Source organism: Kogia breviceps, chromosome X, assembly GCF_026419965.1.
Source record: "Kogia breviceps isolate mKogBre1 chromosome X, mKogBre1 haplotype 1, whole genome shotgun sequence".
NCBI classification, from domain to species: Eukaryota; Metazoa; Chordata; class Mammalia; order Artiodactyla; family Physeteridae; genus Kogia; species Kogia breviceps.
This window is the reverse complement of record NC_081330.1, coordinates 71002856-71022436: the sequence shown is the minus strand read 5'-3', so window position 1 is coordinate 71022436 and position 19581 is coordinate 71002856. Positions and strand designations below refer to the sequence as shown.

At 40.2% G+C, this 19581-nt stretch overlaps 1 protein-coding gene across 6 annotated transcripts in view; it reads right to left on the bottom strand.

Moving 5' to 3' along the window:
* The window catches only part of HDAC8 (histone deacetylase 8), a 234955-nt gene that overhangs the window by 150167 nt on the left and 65207 nt on the right, over positions 1–19581 (bottom strand). For all 6 annotated transcript variants that reach the window (XR_010838576.1, XM_059050421.2, XM_059050425.2 and 3 more), the window contains exons 5-7: positions 15129–15241; positions 11262–11339; positions 10567–10675 (exon numbers count right to left, since the gene is read on the bottom strand). Coding sequence is in view for 5 of the 6 variants with exons in the window: in XM_059050421.2 (XP_058906404.1) it covers positions 10567–10675; positions 11262–11339; positions 15129–15241 (300 nt within the window). In the remaining variant the exon portion in view is untranslated. The remainder of the gene's footprint in view (positions 1–10566; positions 10676–11261; positions 11340–15128; positions 15242–19581) is intronic.

Sequence of the window (19581 nt, the reverse complement as noted above, 5' to 3'; positions counted from 1 at the left end):
TTTCTCCTTTACAACAAAGTGATTCAGTTATACATTTACATATGTTCCCATAACTCTTCCCTCTTGTGATGCTGTTTTATTTTTTAAGATGTAGTTTCTTAACATTTTACAGGGGCATCTTTTCTCTCATTGCTGAGTCCATTATACAGAAACACAGATTCTAATTGGCATCCCTTTCTAACATGCTTTGTAGTAAGTAATTCCACTCATCAATTATATGTCACCTTGGCAACAAAAAGGGCTGTGCACTATTTTTAGTTTATTATTACTTATCTCTTTACCTCTTTGAAGTAAACCATTCTCATTCACACAGGGGAAAGTGAGTCATCTAGAATTAAAGGGCCTTACCAGCAGCCTAGAGTGAATTGTCGGAGCTAGAATTAGAACAGTAATTCTAATTCAAATCTAGTGCTCTTTTCACTAAATCCCAGTGCTCTTTGGCTCTCCGCATTCTGAAAGGCCCAAGGCCCTAGGAAGCAGAATATATATTATCGGCACAGGGGGTGGGGTAGGTGGAGAGGCAGGCTGGTTTGGAGAGCTTAAACTGAAACAAACAAACCAAACCAAAACACCCCAAAATGGAAGAGGGCTTAAAGAATATGAATCCTAAGTCTAGCTATACTAATGACTCTTTATTTGACCTGGGGTAGGTCATTTTACTGCTCTGTAACCACCAGGACCACTCACACAAGCACAGATTACATTCTGCTATGCATCACATTATTTGGGCATGTCTCATCCATCCCCTTTGCAGCCTCCACAGCATGGAGTTCAGGGAGAACACTGCACTTGGGGGTCAGACAAAGTTGGATCCAGTGCTTGCAATAGCAACTTGGACAAATAACTTCTCTGAACCGTCTCTGTAAAACAAGAATATTCTCTCCCTCACAGGGTTATTATGAGGATTAAATGATATAACATTTGCAAAAGTCTTCTCCCAGCATCAGGCACATGGTAAGCACTCCCTAATGTTGAATGAATAAATGAATGGCCTTAAGTCAGGCCCTTCGAGTGCTATGTTAATTCCTTCAGCCCACTAGGATACTGTTGAGTTCAGCACAGCACACCATAGCAGTGACTTCCTGAATGGTACTCTAATGTTCCCCAAAGGCAGAGAGAAATTTCATAGTGTCACTGCCTGGTTATACCTGTTCTGGGAATACAGTAATTCCTTTTCCAGTGCTGCCAATCTATTACCTTTCACCAAACACAAAATTCACTTTAAGAAGGGGCAGAAACACAAGTGCCTTTCTGTTAGATAGAGGTTGGGAGAATATATTATTAAAATTGAAACCGACTTCTCTGATTTCTTAGCAAAAAATCAGATTGGAAGCCAAACAGCTATTTGGCCTTTGCAGACCCTGGATAGTGATGCCCTTGGGGGAAAGGAGAGAGCTGGAGTCATTCCAAACTGTAGTTACAACATTTGTGTGTATATTTACTGCTTGTGCTTACGCTCTCTGCACTTAGTTTTTACTCTCTAAGCCTTGAAGAATTCACAATTTACCTAGAGCACAGTTTTAATACATACGGGTAGAAATATAGGCCTATATCTCTGTTTCTCATTTCCTAATCATATTTTCTACACTCCCTATATACCTGATACTTCTTCTTTTTCAATTCACTTGCTCTGATTTTTGAACTTAGGTAGACAATAATGATTTGTTAACAATAAACATGCCCCTAGCCCTTCCCTCACCCTTCTTTACCCAGGAGGGCCTCCCTAAGATTCAAAGTCGAAATCCTGCCATATAGTTAACACCTGGTGCAGCTCATCAAAATATAATATCCTTTCCCAGATGATTGGAAATCTCTGCCATGCCGTCACACAATGAGGTGTGCAAGAAAAGAGTTTGGGGATTGATTTTCATCATTAACTTGATACTGCACGGTTTTTGTGGGACTTAAAAATAAATGCATTTTTATTACTTTTAAGTACTGCACATAGACTAACTCCAACTCATCATATTTTAGCAGTTATTTTTCTGGGGCAGGATGTATTTTAAACATGCCTATGTTAGAGTGTCTGGTGGATCATTTAGGATCAGTGTCCTGTTGCTTGATGAAATCCAGATCACTCCAATGAAATCCAGATGGGGAAACTGGGTCTCTGGCAACGGCTGCCAGATCTTCTCCATATGAAATCTCTCTAGTCTGTATGCAAATTCAAAACTCCATATCCTGGAAATCCCAAACCAATCAAGTGGCGCTCCGCTTCTTAGTTACTGGACTAAACATAGGGAAGCGATTCATTCTTCCCTGAGGAAATAAGCATGTCTTACATACATCTATCTTGGCACAAAAAGGGCTGGCTAAGCAAATTAATAGTGTAAACAGGACTGTGCTGGGGAATGTTTGTCCTACTTAAGAGAATAAACCTTTTATGCACTTTGTGCACATCCACTTATATACAAATAATTGATATGCTAATTACAAATGATTCTTAAAGCCCTTTCCCTGAGGTACTGTTCGATGCTGTTAGTCCAGTTTGAATTACTAGCGTGTCCAGTGCTTGAAAATAATAAAAATGTATTTAAAAATATTCCATAATTCAGACTGGCTTTCCTCTTAGGCTGAGTTAGTGAGGCTTGCCTATAATTAAATAGGATAGATGTTTTTCTGCTTTCATCCCTAATATATTTAAGGTGGTCCCCCTACCACCCTGCCCCAACCCCAGCAAACCTCACCTTCCTCTGCAGGATTCTCCTGCCCAGGGGGAGCATATACAAGCCCCTTTGCATCCAGCTCACTCCACAGCAGCACTTGCACGGTCTCTAGGCAAATGCACATACCCTTTCGCTTTTTAACTTGTTAGCTGGTTATTTGATATGGCTTTCTTTGAGGTGTCTTTTCTTTGGTCCTGCTTTAAGTATCAATGGGTATGGCTGTTTCCTGATGGTGCAGTGGGTAACAGCGCATGGAGAGCAAAGCCTGGCCAAACTTAGCATTGGGCCTTTTTGTCAGATGGGGGACATCAGATTTAACTAAATCTCTGTACAGCCCATGTCAACAAGATACAACAAAGCAGGCAGCTCATCAGTGCCGGCAGCTGCCGGGTGAATGACAGTGTCAGGCACAGTCATTCAGAGCTGTAAGATGTGAGAGTGGAGCGTAAAGGGCAGTTTTTTATAGGCTAGAGCGAGGGGACAGAGCAGTGATGAAAGAACACGAGAGGGGAGAGAATTAGGATGGGGGAAGGGGTACATGGTGGAGAGCAGCTAAGAGGAGTAATATGAATTTTGATATTAGAATGTCCCACCAAGCACAGACATATTCAAATTTAGGATTCTTTTCAGGGCAGCCCTACGTTAGGGGGTGTAATTCTCAAGTTTTCCATTTATGAGCCAGCTCTTCCTGCCTCTGGGTAGTTTCAGAGCATGTTCTAGCCTCAGAACCTATTACTGCTGTGGAAGAAGAATCAGGTCACTTTCTCCAGGGGGCAGGGATCATTCAGCATTAAGAAGAGAGCAGAGAAGGTACATGTCATAGTGACAGAACAAACCCACCGAATTCTAGGAGATGGTCCTCCTGGACTTACATGAAAAAAAATAAATCGCCTAGAAAGACTGCTAGGGGTAGGGGCTGTCATCGTGTCAGGGCTACTCGGTGCAAGAGTTTAGGAATTGGTCATGAAAGCCACTGGTCGAGCAAGGAAGAAGGATATAAGAACTGTCCTTCTCAGCTGCATAGCACAGGGAGATCAGCTCGGTGCTTTGTGACCACCTAGAGGGGTGGGATAGGGAGGATGGGAGGGAGGGAGATGCAAGAGGGAAGAGATATGGGAATATATGTATATGTATAGCTGATTCACTTTGTTATAAAGCAGAAACTAACACACCATTGTAAAGCAATTACACTCCAATAAAGATGTTTAAAAAAAAAAGAACTGTCTAACCACATGGATATAAAGCTCAAAGGATCAGGTGAGGGAAAAAAAAACAGTTCTCCACTGCCACACTAACCAAGTATGGGGGACAAGGCGGGCTCACTGATGGAGGGTTCAGGACAACACAGATAATTAAGCACAGTAACCCCACCTCCAAATTATCCTATACTCTTAGGCACTTAATGTCTTTTGAATTTAATATTATATTTTAAAAGACACATCAAATTAGGAACATTAAATGAATGGCCCGCTTTGGTCTCATTTCCACCTGTGCCTAATGTTAACAGTGAATTTAATTAGTGTCTGAGTCATCCATTTTCCAGAAACAACTGGCAATTTGCATCTGCCATACCACACAGAGGCAGAATAGAAGTTTATCAAACAGAACAAAAGCATTGACTACAAATATCTTACTTATGGAGGGCTGAGTTCAACGTTCCAGGCTCATACAAGGAAGTAGCAGGTTCCATGACCTTTATCACTGGGCCATAGTGACCTAGTAATGATCAAGGTGGTATAGGTGTGACCTGACTGAAGAGAGGTAATTTTGTAAAGAATTTTCACTAGCTCTCAGAGTGTAATGAAAATGGGGATGAAGATGGAAGTAAGGCTATATAATTTTTTGTTCTCAAATGCAAATTTCTAGACAGTTCTTCCCTTCTCATCAGATGAAAGAGAATTTTGAAAAAAATTGTATTGCTTAAAATATTTATGTATGATTATGTGTTCTTATAGCTTTTGCCACATCACCAAGCTCAAAGGAGTAGGCTATAATTGTTGGGTTCTCTTTCACTGAGGATCTATCTACCTGTTTCTAAAACTGAATGATAAGGAATCTGGAGTCCCAAGTGGAAGATAAATTCAAGATGACATCATTATAATGAAAGAAAAACCTATCATCATTAAAACATCTCTTCTTTAAATATAACATTAGAAGTCAATAGGGAAAGAAAACATTTCACTTAAATATCTTTTAGTGATGTCCCTTGGTTCTCATTTTATTCCATTGGTATTGGATGAACAAATTATAGCATGGATGGAGAATTTCTACCCTATATGTAGATATGGCCTTCTGCTAGGACCAAGAGATGATACAAATTATACCTACAGTTGCAAAAATGCATAATGTTAAAAGTCTTTAGCGATACTAGTCCCCCAAAAAACACTTGAAAAGAATTGTGTGAGGAGACCTCTAGATAATGACATGTGACACTATTCACTTTCTAAAGAAGGAAGTCAGGATTTTCTCCGTTGAAAATAAAGGAAAAAGCAGATTTACAGAATCTCCATGTTTCCAAACTTTAATCAGAAATTTAAAACCTAAGAAGTAAAATCTCACAATATTTATTCTTGTTTTTGATGAATAAAATTATAAATTAAATCCTTAGAATTAAGAGGTTTTTTTTTTAATTAGCACAAATCTAAGTTGTACTTTTACAAACATAAGCACAATGGATTGTGTATACTACAGATCTTGTGGTTTATTTGCATAATCTTAAATGGTTTCTTTTTTTAGGACTTTTCTGCAATCCCTGGAGATAAAAATTTCCAAGAAGTCTTGGGGGGTGGTATTTTTTCCTTGTGAAAACATTTCATACTTCCATGTGATACTTTGGGGACAATGTAGCTGATGGTTAATGCTAGCTGTGTGACCTTAAGCAAATCAACCTTTCTAAGCTCCAGTTTTCTCATTTATAAGATGGGAATAAGAATACCTACCTTTGCAGGTATTATAGATTGTATATTGCTATAAGTATCAAATGGAAAAAATCAAATAAATGATTAGTAAAATTCCTGGCACAGGCAAGTCCTCCCTAGGAGCTAAGCTCCAGGGTGTGGGAGCCTCATCTGTTTTGTTAACCACCACCAGTACCTACGTACAGGGCAGGCATGAAGCAGACACTCAATAAATATTTATCGAATGAATGAATAAAAGTGTCATTATACTAAAATATAAACAAATCCCCTATGTTGTTATATTGGTAGCTCCCCCTTTATTATTGTTAATTAATGTTTTAAAAATCCTATAGGGTGACTTGAGGCACTCGATTCTTTTGTAGGAAGGTCAGAGTGGCTTCAGAGAGGTGAATTTTGGTCTCAGACCCATAAGGAATGAATCCTGTGCTTAAAACACTACTGACTTGTATTTCAGGGGCCATGTCAGGCTCTATGGAAAATTCTCACACAATAAATATAAACCACAGAGACACTATATGGTTTTTTTTCTCTTCCTCATTGACTAGCAGCAGAGCTCAGTATAGATGGAAGAAGGAATTCCCCACAGGAATAAAAGCTTGGGTTTAAATGAGCTATTCCTTTAATGAGCTTGCTGTTGTCCTAGAGAACAAGTTATTTCTGAACAGGCTATCCTGGTTATCCCAAGCACAGTAGAATTAACATTTGAAAAAACAGTTGAAGAGCTATAAAAAATTATTTAAAATAGAAAAGTATAATAATTCTCATAAAAGAAAGGAGGCAAAAATATTATTTTTGGTTGTTGTTGCTTCTTTTAACTTCCAGAGTCCCTGAAGTTTTCTTTAGGTCAATGGTCTTTGATGGCAAAAAAAGGTTTCTTTTAATTTTGAGTTAAAGAATATAAGCCATAGGACTCAAGGTAAACAGGCCAAATATAGGAAGATTCTTTTTTTTTTTTTTTTTTTTTTTTTTTGTGGTACGCGGGCCTCTCACTGTTGTGGCCTCTCCCGTTGCGGAGCGCAGGCTCCGGACGCGCAGGCTCAGCGGCCATGGGTCACGGGCCCAGCCGCTCGGCGGCATGTGGGATCTTCCCGGACCGGGGCACGAACCCGCGTCCCCTGCATCGGCAGGCGGATTCTCAACCACTGAGCCACCAGGGAAGCCCAGGAAGATTTTTATTTTAATAACTACTACTGTGAACCCTAGTTCACTAGAATAAGATTATTTCTTTGGTTGGACTGATAGCTCTTACTAGCAAAGTTTTGCATATGTGGATATAAAGACTACTATTGATTGAGAAGCCCTGCTTAATAGGGCCTTTCATAAGTCCTATTCATTGAGAAGTCTGTTTAACAATGTATTTTCCTTTCGGTGAAATATTTATGCAGTCTGTACTTAATTATTTTACAAAGTTGAATAGCTGAATATTCTTAACAAAATGTGAGTTTTTTCCCCCCAAATATTGTGTCAACTTTAGTATGCTTTGTATCCATACATACCATAAGTACCATATATATAGCTTTCCTATGAGATATATCTTAATAACTGGACATTTAGTAAAGAATGCTTTCTGGCTGTTAGGGCTTAAAAGGATAGGTAGGATACAAACTAAGAAGTTTGGACACAACTCTGAAATTCTTCTTCAAGTTACGCATATGTCATGACAGTTCACAGTGGGCAAGTAGTTTGGTCATCCTGCAAGATTTAAGGGTTCAGAGAGGTACCTCTCTTGAACCAACCGCAAGAAGTACTGGTTATTTGTCCTTTTCTCCTAGACTCCTTAACTATAAATGTTCCTGAAGTCATCAACATAGCCTTCTGGGTAGTAGCTTAAACATTATTAAAATTATCTCATATCGCATTCAAATACAATTAGAGAGCAAACAGGTTAAACAAAGGCAGAGCAGTATTTTCTCTTTCAGATGACAGAGCCTGGGAATTGGAAAATGGTCTTTTTGGCAAAACAGATTTCCTCTCCCATCAAACTTTGCCTGTATATAAATTATGGGAAATTTTGGGAATTGTGACCCTTGCCCTTCTAAATTAGCATGGAATGACCTAGGGAGCTCTTACTGTGAAATTGTCTTTTTCATAAAATGGAACTTTTGGTGCTGAAAACCTTCAGGTAAAGATTCCATATCCAGTCTATTAAAAAGGAAACCCTAAGACATTTTTTTTAAATAAAGAGAGTATATTCAACCTTAAGATGAAACCATTAAGTTCCTGCCTAACTGGCAAAGTCAAAAAAGGCTACAGCAGAGGAAAAAGACATAGGAAAAAAAAAGGAAGGAAAGAAGGAAGGAAGAGAAAGAAAAAGGGCTCCTGAATCCCACAGGGAGATGTAGTTCAGGAGCAAACTAGTGCCAAACGAAAATTAGAGCATCTCGTAAGTGAACTAGCAATAAGAGATCCTTTATTTATCACAGGTAAGAAGTGAGCCAGAAAACCAGTGGGCTCATGGAACAAAAGGGATGAAAAAGGGATTGCAGATGAACTGAATGACCTTTTTACACAAGTGAGCTATTTCTGTCTACTCTGTCTTTTGAGATAGGCAGATGAGCCAGATGTCATAATGGTAAATGAACAAGACATTCTGGTTCCAAGCAACAAACTAGAAATAGTCAAAAACATAATGACTGGGACTAAGCGATACAGTTACTAGGGCTGACCCTCTGCAAAACTATTTAGGTGGCAAAGATTGTTTTGTTGTTTGTGCCCCTTTCCCACTACTGCTCTTCTGAATGCTCAGGGTGCTCACGCTCTAACCCTTTCAAAATTTGCTGTCAAGAAAAGCTCTGTGGAACCGTACATCCATGGCAGAGTTAGGGTAAGGAGGAGAGGTTCCATTTTATGGCCTATTTCTAATTGTAGAATAAAAGTATGTTTCCTGTTAAAGGAATTTCAGATATTAGTCCAACAGATGGGAGAGATGTTTGGGTCAGGAAGCCTTCTTGGCACCCTTGGAATCAGAGCTGTCTTCATGTAACACCCTGACCACATGACTTCTGAAAGAAGTCAAAGGGAAAAATGACTGTCCCTCTGAAAGAAGTCAAAGGGAAAAATGATTGTCCCTCTAATCAAAACCTGGAGCCTGTTATTCTCGATGATCGCTGTGAGGTTTGCTGGTGTGGCTCCACAGGTGAAACGGGCCCTGGGAACTATAAACTGATGAGTGTCTGGTACTCTGGTAGGCAAGCTAGAAGAATCTTTAATAAACGCTGGCTATCTGAACACTGGGGTGGAGGCGGCAACATGGTTTCTGTAAAGGGAAATCATGTGTGATCCTCCGCGGAGCTTTTCCTCGGGGCTAAACTCACTTTTAAAATGTTTAATTAAGTTTGATACAAGGCTGTTTTTAAACATGAAATTCTATGGGATTACAATTTTTAAAAATCATGTAGTAGGAACTGGTTTAGAGAGAGAAAGGAAATTTAGGGGAGAAACAGAAGTTTTCTGATTGAAGAAGGGTAAGTAGTAGACTGGCTTGGGGGTGGACACTGAGAAATCCTCAAGTCTGCAGATGATATTCAGCTTTTCCGGGCAGTGAAATGCCAAGGTGATGGGGAGAAAGGAAGACCTAAGGAGGTTTTATGACTGGCAGATGAGCTTCAATAGGGGCACATGTAAGGTAATCCATTTAGGGAAGGCCAGAGATTACAAACTACACTTGCAGGATGACGAGTGCTGACCTTTCAATTAAGGCCCAGGAAAAAGCTCTAGGAAACCCCGTGGACAGAGCACTGAAGACAACAACCTAGTTTCCTGATATGGAAAAAAAAAAAGGCAACAAAATGTTGGGCACTGTCAATAAGGGGATTAAAAGAAAAACAAAATAATTCTCCTTTTACATAGAACTACGGGACATTTTTGGTAAAGTTACATAAGCAGCTCTGATCTGCACATATCAAGAAGGACAGAACAGAGCCCAAGAGGAACAAAGAAGGGCAATTAAAACCATCAATGGCAGGCTCAAAAAAAAAAAAAGAAAAAGAAAAAGAGGCCTTTTCAGTCTGACAATGCAGAGGTAGCCAGGGGACATGATCAAAATATGAAGAGGCTAGGGCTGCTGCTGATGACCCAGCTTGCCAAAACTCTTGAACTAAGAGGCACCTTTGAAGCATAAAGTTTTTATTTTTTAATACTTCTACTTTGTTTATACAACTGCCAGTGATGACAGCCAGTGCCGGCTCCTTTGGGAAGTCCCTGTTTCCACCAGAAGGTTGGGAGAAATCTGAGCCAAGTGGGAGAGGGATCAAAAGCACCTCAATCCCCTCAACCTTAAGTAATGTTGACTTGCTGACTTCTAGTCAGACTCACTTTCTTTACTGCCAATGTCAGCAGTGAATTTGTTGTGCCTGACCAATCTCAATTTTCACGAATATGAGTTTAGCCACCCTCTTCCCCATTCCATAGAGCTTTTCAGCCCCAATGGTCTGATCTACACAGTGGCACCAAACTGTCTGCCTACAAGTGGCTGTAATTTAATCCTTAACCATAGCGCAAAAAGAACAGATTTCTGACTCCAATTTTAATAGAACGGTTAGAACTCAAGAACTTATAATAAAGAACTCTCTAATATTCACACCAGTGGATGGAAGCGGATCTCCATAACGGAAAACCAAAACTGACCCTCCCGGGCTAATGAAATCATATTATATGCAGGTTTTAGCTAAGAAACTAGTAGACAAGGGATCCCCAGGACAGCCGAGAAGCTCTGCTCTTGGGAAGGCCTTAACCATATAGAGTGGCTGGTAAGATCAAACTGAGAGTGTGGCTCTGGTCCAAACACTCTGCTCTTCCAGACAGGGGATGGTTACCTGATCAAATAAGCGTAGTGAGCAGTGTACAAAAGCTACATGAGTATATAGTAGCTTTTAATTTTTTTTCAAATGGTTCTTTGAAAACAAGAATTCTGTGGGATTGGGGGCCATCGCATCCTACAGAAAAGTCATGCACTTGTTACTGGCTCAGCACTGCAGCTATACCTTTCGCAGATGTGGTAATACTTCTCATCCTGTATGCCATCCTGAATGGGCACATTTACACTGTAGTACCGTCCCTTCCCTAGGCCGACATCAGACACATCACCTGTTCCTGTCAAAGAGAGGAACACGGAGAACAGTTTTAAGAACATGAGAATTAGAAAACTTGAAGGCTTCTTCTGAGGAATTCAGAAAATCAAAAGGTCAATTAGCAGAACAATCTTGAATGAATGATTATTTCTAAGGGAATGAAATTTTAAAAAAATAACTGTTGTAAACAGTGTTGGGGAAGTAGGAAAACTGTAAGAAAATGGGAAAACCTTAGTCTCCATCTTGCTGGATCAAATGAACAAAAAAATAGAGATTAATTTCTTCACTAGATTTTTCATACATCTTAGATTGACATAATACTAATATATCATCACACTTATCAGGATAAGTGTTACACAGGCTACCTGATAGTACAGTAAGTGTAAGTGAGCTGTCTATTGACAGTCCATGAAAATCATCTGGAAAAAGCAGCAGCATTACATTCCTTTTATCGCTGTCACCTGAAATGACCTGTGTTAAATGTTTTGCATGGAGTAGCACCAATACGGCATTCACAGCATGCAGCTATCGAAATATAAGATATAAGAAATGTATAGAACTGCAGTATTTATTCCTCAAGTGTAATACTGAGCACACAGATCACTTGCCTGGGAAAAATCCTGGGGAGAATTTGTGCAGGGACACCGTCATGACTTTGGAGGTGAAACTGAAGGCATCTTCTACACCTACCAGAGAAAGAAATGGCAGAAGAATCACTTCATATATGCAACTCTCTGTTTTCAACAACTGAAACTCTAGAAAGTAGCTGTGGGAAGGAAGAGAGAGGGGAAGGTAGCAATAATAAAGCTAGCAAGCTGAGGAATAAAAGTAACAAAACTCTGGTCTTGGATCTCTGTCATTACAAAATGAGGTAGAACTCTGGCCTCAAGCGAAGTCTGGGGTTCCTTTTCAAATTCACTCAAATTAAAGCTGGACATTTCCAAGCAATGGGGATGCGCAGGCTCTCTCTGACAACCTGTTCTAAAAGGTGGGGAAGGGCTGGAGCTCATAATTGAGGCATTGTCAACAGAGCTGCATAAAGGAAACTGGCACCATCTTGGAAGTTTTATGTTTTGTTTCAGTGGTTCTAAGTTAAATCCTTGGGATTTTTTTCAAAGAAGTACAATGTGGCAACCCTTTGAAAAACATGACCAATACAAACATTAGGCATTACATAGTGAAAACCTAATTATAAAATGACTCTCTATAATACAGATTTGGTTATAAATGCAGTTCACCCAAAGTTCCGTGTGTACCAAGTAACTTATAGTACATGTTTCTGGCTAAAACATGGAAGTAGCCCTTAATAGCAGCCTGAATGACAGCTTTTTTAAGCCTGGAGAAAGACAGGAGGAAAAACTTCTATAAAGGAGTCTCCTTTCCATTTTAACAGTCAGAAAATGAAGAGAGGCCTGGGAGATAGAAGATGTCTCTAACAAGCCACTACTTATTCAGATAAACACGCTGCCCACCTCTACACTTTTCCTCCCAGAACCACATAATTGTCATACTGTATTCAGATAATCTGTTTGTAAAATGGAAGAGCTCTTAGCAAACTCATGTATTACCCTCTTTGATACTTCAAATAAAGAAATTGTCTCTGTTTACTTAATGCTTTCAGTCTTCATTAGAGGCCAACAGAGACCTTAAAAAAATATTGACTTTATTTGTATATCACAGGTATGTTTGAATTTCCCAAGCCTTATGCTTTGCCCTGGGGAAGCAGTTAAAACCAGTTGAAGGCTCCAGGCACAAGGCATTAAGTAAACAAAATAAAACAAAACAAAATAAATTAAAATAGCATTTTAACTTAGAAACAGAAGTATAAACAAGGATAATTCATGAAAATCCTGATTATTTATCCATCCAGAAAGGTGGTAACAATTTACACTTCTCTCAATGGTGTGTAAGAGTTCCCGTTTTCTGACATGACTGACACTGGGTATCATTATTCTTTTTAATCTTAGGCAGAAAGAACCGTCTTGTTCTAATTTGCATTTCTATGAGTCTAACAGTGTTGAGCACCTTTTCATATGGTTAGTAGCCATTTGTATCACTTCTCATGGGAAATGCCAATAGGTGTTGTTAGAAAATCATACTTTAAGAAAGGACATAAACAGAGAGGAGGGTATGGGGCTCGGTGTGAAAGGGAAGAGTGGTTAGGTAGCTGCAAGAAGGTGAAGATGGGGTAGGGGTGCTGCTGAGGCCACCGCAGGATGCTAGTTATGGAATCATGGGAGATTTAAAATAAACCAAATGTGTAAGAGTTTGGAGGTGAGGCAGGAGTCACTGGAAGGGAGGTGCTGAAGAGGGGAAATAAACCGAAATGAAACACACCATAAAAGTTGGCTAAAACAGGAAACTCTAAATGGTGTAGAAATAACATTGCAAACGGAAAGAATGGTTTCAGGTGACAGTCTTATTTCATTCTTACATGGTTCAATAGACTTGATTCTATTCTTGAACTCTGATACTAAGAGTTTGAATTTCATAATCACTCATTCATTCAAAAAATATTTTACTGAACCACTACTATAGGCATAGGTCTGTTTGTTCCTGCCTCTGCATAGGACAGAAAGAATTAAATAACTTGATTTCTGCTCTGGAGGAACTGTAAGTTTCTATGGGAGGAGAAGCCAGATACACATTAAAGAATTCACTCACAATATAAGACAATATATAATTAAATATCAAATCAGTGATAGAAACAATACAGGACAATACAGTGAACAGGGGGAGAGGCCACTTGGGCTGGAGTGGTCGGGACAGATCTGCTACCAACTTGAGCTCTTGGGTAGAACCTGAAGATGCAAAAGGGGAAAAGAATACAAAACTAAGTTAGGAAAAAGTACCGCAAAGTCAGGGAGGAGGGAACAGTGAGACGTGACTAGGCATCATTAAGTAGAGTAACCTGGACAGCAAGTAGTGAGAGAGAAGGCTGGAGAGAGGAGGTGAGGCCTCTTTGAGGCAGGCCTTGAAAGACAGGGCAAATAATGTGGACTTTACCTTGAAGACCACTGGTTTTCAAAGCGTAGCCTGTCGAACAACTGGGGTGATATTAATATGGAGATTTCCAGGTTTCATACCAGACCTACTAAATCTGAATACCTGGTGGATGTGGCCCAGGAATCTGCATTTTAAAACAAGCTCTCCCCGCCGCCAGGTCATCCTGATCAACATTCACGTTTGAGAACCATTGCTATAGGCTGAGGTTTAGCAAACCAAGTGGCTACATAGTAAATATTTTAGGCTTTGAAAACTACGTGGTCTTTATTGCATTTTTTTCTGCTTTACAACCTTGTAAAATGTAAAAAACCATTCTTAGCTTTCTGGTCATACAAAAACAAGCCACCGGCCAAATGTTACCCTTGTTATAGGCAATAAGAGCCTCATGAAGGGTTTTGAGCAGGGCTGGATTTTGCATTGGCTGAGTATTCAGATATTCATTGGACATGGTTCTCAAAGCAGTGTGTTGGTTGTTTTAACCCTTCTTTCTTCCCTCCGTTACCTTTAATTTTCTGTCACCATTCCATGGAAGCTTCCATCTAGCTGAACTCCCTGGGAGGTCTCTCCCACAATTTCTTCCTTTTTCTGTTTTGGCAGCAGAGCTGACCCCAGCTTCCATCACATACTATTCTTTTCATCTCTTATGCCTTGGTTTTGTTAGTTTGTCTCAAAAGATCCCTGGAAACAGGGAAGCAGGAATCACTGATGTGGGAGCAGGGAGGGAATATCCTTAACTAATTTGACTGGATAAGTGTCCTAGATAGATGGAAATATGTGTCATACACAGGCTATAGTAAAGAAACAGAATGAGGGTAACTGTCACTGTAGCTCTACGTTCTAGATGAAAAGTACACAGGAGGGCTGAATACATCCTTTTAGTGAAGTCTTCTAAGAGAGGATTAATGGGGTTAAGACAAATTGTTAGGGTCTGCTGCTATTAAAATTTAGAGAAGGTGCCCTGAGTTTGTGCAGGACTAAATATTTTAGCAATACAAAGCAAGTAGCACAGATTCTGATCACTGCATGAGTTGGTATACCTATTGGTGAAAAATTCAGAATGGTAGTCCACCATTCACCTCTTCTATATTAAGAGAAGCAACAGGACTCTCAGCTCTGACTGCAGATTTCATTTAGAACCTATGGAAGTGGCCTGAGGGAGGTTACTAAGCATTGGAGTAAACACTAGGAAATCTCACCCTGATTTCCACTTCTTAAAGTTCTCTACTGGAGAGCTTTGCTACTGGAGGAGAGGGGAGGAGAAATTACAAGAAACTGGTATTTTAAAGCAGCTCGGTCAGCACAGGAGGCACTGTATCAGTTAAAAGAATCTCTACCTACTTGAGGATTCTGGATTAGGAAAATTTCAATTGCAAGAGGCATTTCTCCTGTTACCAGTTGCCTAGAAGCAGCTTTACTGATAAAAACCTGCAGTCCTAGCAGCGAAGCACCTTTGAAAATGAAGGGCTTACCATCTCCGTGGTGCAGATCCAAATCCACATAGAGAATACGGTCAAATTTCCGTCGTAATCGTAATATTCCCAGGACAGCATCATTGAGATAACAAAAACCAGATGCTTCATCTCTGCAAGAAAACAAGTCGCTACAGCCAACAGCCACAAGCAATCCAAGGGAGTCTTTATAGCCAAGGATCTAACCCTTGAGATCTATTCCCTTACAATTTCCCCTTCTTTTAAGAAAAACAAAAATCTACCTAAGAACATTATAGTAAACGGCCCAAAATGATCAGGGAATGAAGTGTTTTGGTAAAGTAAATATTCAGGTGGATTGGTAATATTTTCTATTTGGGATCCCTGATTTTCAAAGATTTAAAATATCATAACTATATAGAACAAAACAGAACCTTTCTCTAATGATTCAGAAATCATTTTTAAAAATTTTAGTACTCTGGGGTCATTATGATGAACACTGATGACTACTTATAGGAAAGCTAGAATCTAGAAGGAGCTTTAAAGACTACCTTGCTCAGCCATATGTAGAAGATGTTGGTGACTGGATTTCTCCGTACTGACCCTATGACATAACCTAGAAATTTTTTTTTTTAAGTCTTGGCACTTGTTGCTCATAAAAGCTGAGTGTAGAATGTACAAATGCATGACCTCCTGGGCAGTGCAGTGTAGTCACCTTTCCGTATATGTAATTATTACAATGGTGATTGAAGCAGCCTCTTCTAAAGTTATTTTGTCTCCTTCACTAAAGTTGTCTTCACTGACTTCACTGATGTCCTTTACCGTTTTTGCTATCAGTGATACTGTGTCACTTTAAACTCTTGTCAACATTAACCTAGTCTTTTATTGAACTTCTATTAAGCCTTGTTGAGTAGATGTAAAAGAACATTATCATCAAACATGTGTTATAATTTGTTTTTAAGGCCTCATCCTAAATGCTTCAGTTTCTTTTGCTTCCACAGACACTTTGAACATTCAGCCCATTTTTTCCTATGTTCTCCCTGATATTTTATTTGAAACAGAATTCTAGGCATGAGCATCATTTAAAATGGCATCTTTGTTACTATGAGATTGTAAGGTCTTTTTATTGCCTACACAAAGCATAAACTCCTTCATGAAATCTCTACCATAATATTTCATATTCTGAACAATGCCCTGGTTCACAGGCTGAGTCAATGAGACAGGTACACCAGACAGCAGAAAGTTGGTAAAAATACCAGTAGACACAGACTTTGCTCATGAAGGTGAACTCAGTGATAATCTAAGCAAAAGAATAGGTTGGCATTATGTATGCAAGCAGAAAGAAACCAATTAGAGAAAAACGTTTGTCCATCCCTGAATTCTCTGTAAACAAGAGTTAAATATGTAACTTTAAAAGTTCTTGGATGCTTATTTCCAATTATGAAAAGCTTACAATTTATATATCTACTTACTATCTTAGCACATCAAAAAAGAGATAATGTCTTTCTACTGAAGTCAATAACTTTTGGGTAGTTGGAATGGAACACTGTTAGGCAAAAAGAGGAGAGAGGGAATTGGGGAAGAGGAGAAATACAAATCAATATAAGACATACTTCCTTCCCTCAGAGAGCATACAATTAAGTTAGGGAACCAAGTCATAAGCACAGAAAAACAAATGCAAAAAACAAACAAAAAAGGCAAGCAGAAATAGTATGGCATACAAAAGAGAATACAGAGAAATTCCATAGACAAAATTGACAACGCAGAGTCATGTCATTGACACTATTGAACTTTGAGCCCCATGCTTCTAGAAATCAGCATTGGTAGGAAACCTCTCACCCTTTTGTGTTCTGAGAAACAGTTAATTGCAAAAGACCACATTGCCCTGGCATATTCCAGAAAGAGCCATTTTCAGGGGGAACCTTCAAGATGGCAGAGGAGTAAGATGTGGAGATCACATTCCTCCCCACAAATACATAAAAGTTACATCTACATGTGGAACAACTCTGACAGAACACTTACTGAATGCTGGCAGAAGACCCCAGACTTCCCAAAAGGCAAGAAACTCCCCCATGTATTTGGGTAGGGAAAAAGAAAAAAGAGAGACAAAAGAATAGGGATGGAACCTGCACCCCTAGGAGAGAGCTGTGAAGGAGGAAAGGTTTCCACACATTAGGGAGCTTCTTCACTGGAGGAGACAGGGGTTGGGTGGCAGGGGAATGCTTCAGAGCCATGGAGGAGAGCACAGCAACAGGAGTGCAGAGGGCAAAGTGGAGTGATTCTTGCACAGAGGATCGGTGCCGACCAGCACTCACCAGCCTGAGAGGCTTGTCTGCTCACCACCGTGGCGGGTGGGGGCTGGGAGCTGAGGCTCAGCCTTTGGAGTTCAGATCCCAGGGAGAGGACCAGGGTTGGCTGTGTGAACACAGCCTGAAGGGGGCTAGTGTGCCACAGCTAGATGGGAGGGAGTCTGGGGGAAAAGTCTGGACCTGCCTAAGAGGCAAGAGACCATTGTTTCAGGGTGTGCGAGAAGAGGGGATTTCTTCCCTGTCTGCCCACAGAAGGCAGAGCACCACTTAAACGAGCTCCAGAGATGGGCGTGAGCCACGGCTATCAGCTCGGACCCCAGAGATGGGCATGAAATGCTAATACTGCTGCTGCAGCCACCAAGAATCCTGTGTGCAAGCACAGGTCACTATCCACAACACCCCCGCTGCCCCGTGAGCCTGCGCAGTCCGCCAATGCTAGGGTCCCATGATCCAGGGACAACTTCCCCGGGACAACACATGGCACACCTCAGGCAGTTGCAACGTCATGCTGGCCTCTGCCACCACAGGCTCGCCCCACATTCCAATTATAACTACCATACCCCCTTCCCCCCCGCCTGAATGAGCAAGAGCCCCCTAATCAGCTGCTGCACTAACCCCATCCTGTCTGGGTGGGAACAGATGCCTGAGGGTGGCCTACATGCAGAGATGGGGCCAAAACCAAAGCTGAACCGAAGGAGCTTTGTGAACAAAGAAGAAAAATGGAAATTTCTCCGTGCAGCCTCAGGAGCAGTGGATTAAATCCCTACAATCAACTTGATTTACCGTGCATCTGTGGAATACCTGAATTGACAACGAATCATCCCAAAATTGAGGTGGTAGACTTTGGGAGCAACTGTAGACTAGGGGTTTGCTGACTGATTTGTTTCTGATTTTTATATTTATTTTAGTTTAGCTTTTAGCACTTGTTATTATTGGTGGATTTCTTTATTGGTTTGGTTGCTCTCTTCTTTATTATTATTATTTTTATTTAAATAATTAAAAAAATTTATCATTATTATTTTTTCTTTCTTTTTTTCTCCCTTTTTTTTGAGCCATGTGGCTGATAGGGTCTTGGTACTCTGGCCTGGTGTCAGGCCTGAGCCTCTGATGTGGCAGAGCTGAGTTCAGGACACTGGACAACCAGAGACTTCCCGGCCCCATGTAATATCAATTGGTGAGAGCTCTTCCAAGGATCTCCATCTCAGTGCTAAGACCCGGTGCCACCCAATGGCCAGCAAGCTCCAGTGCTGGATGCCCCACACCAAACAACTAGCAAGACAGGAACACAACCCCACCCATTAGCAGAGAGGCTGCCTAAAATCATAATAAGTTCACAGACACCCCATAACACACCACTGGACATGTCCCTGCCCACCAGAAAGACAAGATCCAGCCCAACCCAGCATAACAAAGGCACAAGTAGCCTCCACCAGGAAACCTACACTAGCCAATGAACAAACCTCACCCACTGTGGGCAGACACCAAAAACAATGGGAACTACAAACCTGCAGTCTACGAAAAGGAGACCACAAACACAGTAAGTTAAACAAAATAAGAAGACAGAGAAATATGCAGCAGATGAAGGAGCAAGGTGAAAACCCACCAGACCAAACAAATGAAGAGGAAATAGGCAGTCTACCTGAAAAAGAAATCAGAGTAATGATAGTAAAGATGATCCCAAATCTTGGAAATAGAATGCAGAAAATACAAGAAACGTTTAACAAGGACCTAGAAAAACTAAAGAGCAAACAAACAATGATGAACAACACAATAAATGAAATTAAAAATTCTCTAGCAGGAATCAATAGTAGAAAAACTGAGGTAGAAGAATGGTTAAGTGACCTGGAAGATAAAATAGTGGAAATACCTACTGCAGAGCAGAATAAAGAAAAAAGAATGAAAAGAATTGAAGACAGTCTCAGAGAACTCTGGAACAACATTAAATGCACCAATATTCGAATTATAGGGATCCCAGAAGAAGAGAAAAAGAAAGGGTCTGAGAAAATATTTGAAGAGATTATAGTTGAAAATTTCCCTAACGTGGGAAAGGAAATAGTCAATCAAGTCCAGGAAGCGCAGCAAGTCCCATACAGCATAAATCCAAGGAGAAACACACCAAGACACATATTAATCAAACTATCAAAAATTAAATACAAAGAAAAAATATTAAAAGCAGCAAGGGAAAA